At 34.4% G+C, this 8,523-nt stretch overlaps 1 protein-coding gene across 1 annotated transcript in view; it reads right to left on the minus strand.

Moving 5' to 3' along the window:
• The window catches only part of acoxl (acyl-CoA oxidase-like), a 64,632-nt gene extending 56,772 nt beyond the window's left edge, over nt 1-7,860 (minus strand). The window contains exons 1-10 of the mRNA XM_051125944.1: nt 7,647-7,860; nt 7,367-7,463; nt 6,972-7,058; nt 6,480-6,566; nt 5,421-5,519; nt 4,914-5,028; nt 3,803-3,889; nt 3,643-3,715; nt 2,402-2,534; nt 846-880 (exon numbers count right to left, since the gene is read on the minus strand). Coding sequence (XP_050981901.1) covers nt 846-880; nt 2,402-2,534; nt 3,643-3,715; nt 3,803-3,889; nt 4,914-5,028; nt 5,421-5,519; nt 6,480-6,566; nt 6,972-7,058; nt 7,367-7,463; nt 7,647-7,774 — 941 coding nt within the window. The 5' untranslated portion in view covers nt 7,775-7,860. The remainder of the gene's footprint in view (nt 1-845; nt 881-2,401; nt 2,535-3,642; nt 3,716-3,802; nt 3,890-4,913; nt 5,029-5,420; nt 5,520-6,479; nt 6,567-6,971; nt 7,059-7,366; nt 7,464-7,646) is intronic.
• Between the last annotated feature and the right edge of the window lie 663 nt (nt 7,861-8,523).

Genomic DNA, 8,523 nt, shown 5'->3' on the forward strand with positions numbered 1-8,523 from the left:
TGCATCAATCTCTGCGATCTTTCCCACCATTAAAACTAACCAGAACGGACGGCCAAACTTCAGAGTTGCGAGCAAATCTGCGAGCCACATGTGCGCACCATGACCACCGGCTGTTTGATGGCACGCTGTTTTTAATCTTAAACCTTGTCGTTCAGAAAGTTTAAAATGCAATGGTTTTGTGGTGCGTGTCGTAATAAGATAAACTCCAACCAAGAAGAGGTGTGGTGGGCTGCGAGCGTCGAGCCTGATAACTGCATGTGCGGTTTTTCTCTCACACCTGAGCGCTCATACGTGTTTTGGCACCAAAGTGGTGGCTCTTTGTTCCTCCTCTGATATGTGTGTGCGCATGTGGGTGCGCAGAGCTGTTTTGCAAATGGAAAACCTGCAACTATAGAAAGCAAACATTTCCTCCCTTTCTGCATTTTTTCAGCCTGGGGATGCCATGTTCAGAGACACCCTGCATCGCCCACGCAGACGCACACATGCACGCACACACGCGCAAAGCCACATGTGAGGAAGACGTGCAGCAGCAGCGGAGGCGCGGACGAGAGTATCCCTCTGAACTGGATGTTCTCTGCGGTGAGGAGAAACTCCACACGTCACGGCGCTCTCATTTTGTTTTCACTCATTTCTAGAGTTTGTTGTTTATTTTTCTCTCCCCTGCGACCACATAAATCGCTTTTGAAACTCGTCGATGCAGTTTTGATGCGTTTGAAGGCGCGCGACTGTGTAACGCTGATAAATAATTACAGGGAATTCTTTGATCTGTTACCACCGATGCGTCGTATCTGAATTTCACATGAACTCACACGGCATAAGTGCACACAGATTATTTTAGATCATACCTGTGACTGTAGCGTACCGCAATGATGAGCCCCAGCTGTGGAGAAAACACAATGTGTAAAGGTGATTGATACAAAAACAAGTTAATAAGACAAAATTAATAATTAAAGATGCAGTTCACCCAAAAATGATCATTTATTCATCCTCATCTAACTATACACTACCGGTCAAAAGTTTTTGAACGGTAAGATTTTTAATGTTTTTTAAAGAAGTCTCTTCTGCTCACCGAGCCTGCATTTATTTGATCCAAAGCACAGCAAAAACAGTAAAATGTTGAAATATTTTTACTACTGCTTTCTATTTGAATATATTTTAAAATCTAATTTTAAAAGCTGAATTTTCAGCATCATTACTTCAGTCTTCAGTGTCACATGATTCTTCAGAAATCATTCTAATATTCTGATTTGCTGTTCAAGAAACATTTTTTATTATCAACAATATTTAAAACAGTTGAGTAATTTTTCTCAGGATTCTTTGATGAACAGAAAGATCCAAAGATTAGCACTGATCTTAAATAAAAATAATTTAGGAAAGAAATTATAGAAATTAATACTTTTATTTAGCAAGGACGCTTTAAATTGATCAAAAGTGATAAGTGATGATTTTTATTTCAGATAAATGCTGTTCTTCTGAACTTTCTAATTATCAAAGAAACATTTAAAAAAAATTACTCAGCTGTTTTCAACATCATAAAAATAATAAATGTTTTTTGAGCAGCAAATCAAAATATTAGAATGCTTTCTGAAGGATCGTGTGACTGGAGTAATGATGCTAAAAATTCAGCTTTGAAATCACAGGAATAAATTACATTTTAAAATACATTCAAATAGAAAGCAGCTATTTTAAACAGTAAAAATATTTCAGAATTATACTGTTTCTGTTGTACTTTGGATCAAATAAATGCAGGCTTGGTGAGCAGAAGAGTCTTCTTTAAAAAAACTTTTGACTGGTAGTGTATTATATAAAGTTGGATATATAGCTTCAGACAGAAAAGAAAAAGTCAGGTGAGAGAGAGAGAAAGAGTAAATTGAGTTATCCTTTAAAACTTTTTTTTTATCCTTAAAACCTTTAAAAACTTTTGCCTTGCAACTGAATTAAAATAGAAAATATTGTAAAAAAAAAAATGACAAAAAAAATGATAAATGGACATAAAACATTTCTAAAATTAAATTGAAAATATAAAAAGAAATGTCAAAATATTACTATAATAGTATAAACAATCCTAAATTGGGGCAGCCGTGGCCTAATGGTTATCGAGTCAGACTTGTAACTGAAAGGTTGCTGTGTGTGTGCACTTGGATGGGTTAAATGCAGAGCACAAATTCCGAGTATGGGTCACCATACTTGACCACACGTCACGTCCTTTCCTTTCCTTGAAACAACACTATAATACACTTGAGAAATAATTGCATGTCTCCCTCTTGTGGTGAAGCTAAATCATCACTGACTTTACTGGGTCACACAGACATTCAAGTTTGTGATGGAAACATGAGTATCATGCACCAGAGTAATAACACTGATTACTGTTGTGTTAAATGTGAGTGGAGTGAGTGGAAACCTTCATGGCAGCCATGGTTTGTACGGCGAGACACAGGCGGGTGGGCGTCAGAGCAGCGAGCATTGCATTGAACCGACTGCTTTTATTGAGGATGGGAGAAGAGTACAAACCGTCTGCTGATACAGAACCAAACCTGCAACACACAAATACAACGAGCTATGAGACACATGCATTCCCTCCTACATTCATTTAAAATTATATACATGAAACATGCACACATATGCGACCCTGGACCACAAAACCAGTCATGAGCGTGAGATTTATACATCATCTGAAAGCTGAATAAATCTTTCCACTGATCTATGTTTGTTAGGACAGGACAATATTTGGCCGAGATGCAGCTTTTTGAAAATCTGGAATCTGAGGGTGCAAAACAATCAAAATACTGAGACAATCACCTTTAAAGTTGTCTAAATGAAGCTGTTAGCAATGCATATTACTAATCAAAAATGACATTTTGATATATTTACGGTAGGAAATTTACAAAATATCTTCATGGAACATGTGCTATACTTAATATCCTAATCATTTTTTGGCATAAAAGAAAAATCGATAATTTTGACCCATACAATGCATTTTTGGCTACTGCCACAAATATACTTAAGTGCCACTTAAGATGGGTTTTGTGGTCCAGGGTCACATATATATATTTATGTTGTATTCTGATAATGTTGACAAACACCAAATTTTAATATTTTATTTTATTTTATTATTATTATTATTATTTTTTACTAATCTCTTAGAGAAACTTCTAACCATCCAATAAGTAAATAATAAATGATCAAACACAAATAAAAAATACATTTAAATTAAAAAAAGCAAAATATTTAAATGTTGTTTAATTACTACTTAAATAGTTTTAAATATTTTTTTTAAATAATTACTATTTAAATCATTTGATTTTTATTGGCATCAATGAATTTCAAGAGTTTTATTCATAACATTTATTCATAATTACTAGATAAGAATTTTAAAATTAATTAAAATAAAAATAAGTCACTGAGCTCACAATAAATAAATAAATAAATAAATAATCTGATCAATAAAATATGTTTAAAAAAAAAGTATTCTATGATTTTATTAATTTCCATGACTTTTCCAGGTTTCCAATTTTAACATTCACTGATATTTTCATGTTTTTCATGACTGTGGGAATTTCTATTACAATGTCATGAGTGTCTTTCAGTTACATTTAGTAGTTCATGATGTCTAATCTACAGTAATTATGTCTGTTAACTCACTTTCTCAGCAGATTTTCCCGTGGTATCCGTACATTATTAAATATCAAAATGCCATTGTCAACTCCATTCAGACCTGCACAAAAACACATGAATTAGAACAGTCAAATATTAAAAACATTATTCAGGAGGGCTGTATTGCAAAATAGTGTTACTATATTACCTTCCTTGTGCTTCATGTCAATGGTCGTCACTCCCGGCCACATGACTCCATTCTGATCACGGATTGGTACAATAAAACAGTGGGGACCTGAGACAGATGTTAATAAGATGCACGATTTAGGTATCATTCATATAAATAAAAGTTATGTGCCAAAGTTTAACAGTTGGGTTGAGGATGAGGACGTGTTTAAGTCATAAACCTATGTATGAGCAGTATAGTACTATAAAAGTGATGCTTGTCTAAGAAAACAGAATTAATAATACAAACCACATCAGTTGGTGCATAATGCATGATTATGCTTTGCAAACATTTTTAGATAACAAACGGATGCAATTATTTGTCAAGCATATTATTGCAGTGTAGTATAGTATAGTAATATTTAGAATTGGCTTTTTTTGTCAGTATTAATTTTAAGTTTAGTATAATTTTTTTTATTATTTTTTATCTTTATTTTAATCATGTTTATTATTTCAGTTTTAGTCATTTTAGCACTACAACCTAAACTTATTTTATTTCAGTTAGTTGCAAGACGACATTTCTAATTTTCACTAATAATACAAACATTTTGTTCTCATACTTATAGTCCATTCTGTTTAATTCAGTATTTTTAATACACTAATTGGTGCATAATACATGTCTAAACCAAGCGTTTATGCTTTCCAAACATTTCTAGATAGCAAACTGATTTAATTATTTCTGAAGAATATTATAATTTTATTTTAGTATTATTTATATACTATTACAGTAACTTTGCCATTTTTATTATTATGTGTATTTTGGTTTTTTAACATTTCTTTTTAAATTTATTTTTTATTTCAGTATTAATTTTAATAATTTAAAAGCAGATAAGCCAATTCTGTCATTTTACCATATCTATTGGTGCATAATGCATGTCTCATCTAAGCATGTTTATGCTTTCCAAACATTTTTAGATAAACAAACTAATAAACGCCAAAATTTGCCACAAATGTTCACATACGCTATTTAAATCAGTGAATCCATAAATATAGACAACTGAGTTGTTAGAAACACGCTAGTTATGATGAACTAATGTGCAGACAGGCTTGTGATAATGTAAATTCAGTATGAACAGCTGTTGCATCAGTCTTACCCTGACATTCTCCATTTATAATGAGCTGAGCAAACACAGCAGCATTGTTTCCTTTCATTGCATTCCCAATGTACATTTTCTGAGCATCTTCAGAAGGTGTGTGAATAACAAACTCCTGCAAAACAACAATCAGAAACATTTAAACTTAGCTCTTTGTCTGTTTCACAGTAATTCAAATGTGATACATCTATACTTCTATCCAAAGAATAGTTCATCCAAAAATGAAAGATCTCCAGTGAATAACACAATACATTTCAGTCCATTCCTCACAAAGCTATTATATGGGTTACTGAGAACTTTCTGATGCTTTTTAACCTTTTTGGAGCTTGATGATATAGATCACCAGGTGTGTTTTATTTTGTATGTGTAAGCATGTATATCATATGGGTTTACAACATAAGTAGCTGACGGCAGAATTTAGATTTACAGGTGGACTGTTGCTTTAAAATGTGCATTGCAAACACTGTTGACCCCAGATAGTCCTGTAGATGAAAGCTTGGAACTCACCTGTGTGGACTGATCGTATCGCGCCTCAGTGATAATGCCTCGAACATTGCTACCATGCCCCCTTTCAGTCATCGCAAACATGCCTGTAAACTCTAATTCCTGCAATTAAACACAAATAGGGTGTGTTGCACTGACATTAAAGGAACAGATCACCCAAAAACTAAAATTTTCTAAATAATTTAGGTCATCTAAGATGTAGAGGAGTTTGTTTCTTCATCAGAGTTGGAGAAATGTAGCATTATATCACTTGCTCATCAATGCATCCCCTGCAGTGAATGGGTGCCGTCAGAATGAGAGTGCAAACAGCTGATAAAAACATCACAATAATACACAAGTAAACCACGCCACTCCATCAATTAATGTCTTGTGGAGCTAAAAGCGGCGTGTTTGTAAGAAACAAATCCATCATTAAGGCATTTTAACTTTAAACAATCACTGCTGGCCAAAATATGATTCTATAATCTATTATAACACTTCCTCTAGTGAAAAAGTCCATCGTCTATTGTCCTCTCACATCGAAATCCACCAGCACATTTGTTTTGGAGTGTTTTTGCTTGTAATTGGTGCTTGATCTGTGCATATTTCCCTCCAGATTCAGACTAAACAACTTTTTCACTGAAGGAAGCAATATTATGGATCGAGGACTTGTCTTCTAACCAGAAGCAACAACTGAAGTTAAAAATGTCTTCATGATGCATTTGTTTCTTACAAACAAGTCATTAATTGATGGGCTGGAGTCGTGTGGATTATTGTGATGTTTTTATAAGCTGTTTGGACACTTATTCTGACGGCACCCATTCACTTCAGAGCAAGTGACGAAATCGAAGAAATAAGCTCATCTACATTTTAGATGAACTGATGGTGAGGACATTGTCAGCAAGTCTAGATTTTGAGGTAAACTTTATCTTTAGATCAATAATTTCTTGCCATTCTTGCAATAAACAAACAACACATCTGCAAACTCATGGAGCCCAAAATGACCAGAACTTTGACTTGCAAACATTTTATCTGTCGAGTGTGTTCAAAGTCTGGAGGGCACAGAATGTATTTATGACTTACTGAAACGGGGAGATACCACTTCATCTTCTGCTCTGGGCTGCCTAGATTATTGACAGCACCTCCGTACAGGCCACACACAACACCAAGCTGAGGGTTACAGCAAACAGTGCACTGTGACTATTCAAATGTGGAAGAAATGCAAATGTGTAGTGTCATGCATGCCGACACGACATGCAAATGTCCCGAAAACAGCTCAAAATTCAGTTATTGTGTAAATACCAGCAACCCAAGATGTCTGAAAACCTCTTACAGCTGATTCAGCTTAAGTACCTTTAATAAAGAACAACTGGAATATAAAAATACACTGTAAAACTTACAAAGTGGTAAATAGGGATGACTGGAGTGTGTTCTAAAAAATACTACTTCAGAATTCTGTTTCTTTTAAGTTCAAGCCATTTCATTGTAATTCATAGTGAAATTTATTAGCAATTACTGAGTGAAAATGATTTTTACAACTAATGTTTTTAAGTGTATAGCACAAAATTGACAAACCTTGACTCCCGTGGCCATGTCAGCGGAGCAGATGATCTCTGTGAAGCTTAAACTCTTGTTTGTGAAGTCTTTCTGCTTCTCTTTTAGCTAGATAAAGGCAAATACCATGTTTTAGATATGCATTACACAAAAAAGTAACGTTGCACGTTTGGGTCGTATGATATGATGATATGATATGCATTCTTTTCTTCTATGTACCATGGTAAAACTGTGTTTTTAGGACTTTTAGGACCATGTTAACTAACAATGCTGAGCCTTGGAGGACAATGCAAAGTGAATTTAAGCACTTTACCAAGTCATTTTACCAAATGACAACATAACTGTACTTTACCATGGTAACAACATAGTATTTTTGCATGCGTAATCACGTGCAGAAGACTCTCTCTCGTATGTACCTGATTTCGAAGGTGTTCTTTCATGAAAGGCAGACTTAACAAGTGATGAAGCCTCTCTGCAGTCAGGTCTCTCCTCTGATCCAGAGTTAGCTCATAACTGCACGAAAACAGCGAACTCTTGTTAATTCAAATGAAGCGTAAAATGGATTTAAATGTATTCGAACTTAACAAAGCGTGCACAGCCTGCATCGTGAGTCTGGAAAAGCTGACTGTATATGCCCTTGTGTTTATTTAAGTTGACTGTCGTGAATCTGTCTTTAAGGAAATAAGGTTTACCTACCTGCTGGACTGAAACAGTTCACACTTTGAAATCGCGTCACGAAAAGCATCTCTAATCTCCCAGAATTCTCCATCTAGATATCTGGCAAGGCTGCTGGGGTGTTTTTGATCCATGGATAATAAAACCATGACTTCAATCCCTCGTGTTTTCACTTTCACTGTAACTGTAAATGTAACATTCCACTTCCGCGTTTGGATGATGTCACCGCGTTGCGCGGCAACACGGCCAATACACTTTTAATGGATAACTATTTTTTTATTTTTTCAGAAAAGAGGAACATACAATATTGGCAAAAGGATAACGCATATGAATGGCACTAATCTATTAGGTAATTTATAAACTGTAATAAAATAATAATAATTATTATTATTATTATTATTATTATTATTTCATTTCATTTCATTTTTTATTTCGAACAAAACATAATTTAAAACAAACTAATACACATATATGCATATGTTGCCGCGCCAACAAAAACATCCCAAAAAACTTCATACAGTACAAAAAAATATTCGAAAAGGAGTGGGATGAAGCTAAAGCTTATTTAGTTCCCTTATATCTTTTAATTATACCAATATCTTTCTAAGAGAGCAATTCCACAAAAACTAAACACCAACCAAGTAATTTCTTCCCAAAACAACCAAATCACCCATTCTCATACAATCCACCTTTTAACCCCCACAACCCTCACAATCACCTGTGTATATCCACATAGCCTTTAAGTAAACTGGTTTTATACAATGTTTTAAACTGTTTAATGTTTATACAGTGCTTCAACACATGATCCAAACCATTCCACAGCTGCACCCCGCAGACAGAGATACACATACTTTTTAAAGTTGTTCTTATTTTAATATTTTTAAAGTTTGGCTCTTCC

The sequence above is a fragment of the Labeo rohita genome, chromosome 13 (assembly GCF_022985175.1).
Source record: "Labeo rohita strain BAU-BD-2019 chromosome 13, IGBB_LRoh.1.0, whole genome shotgun sequence".
NCBI classification, from domain to species: Eukaryota; Metazoa; Chordata; class Actinopteri; order Cypriniformes; family Cyprinidae; genus Labeo; species Labeo rohita.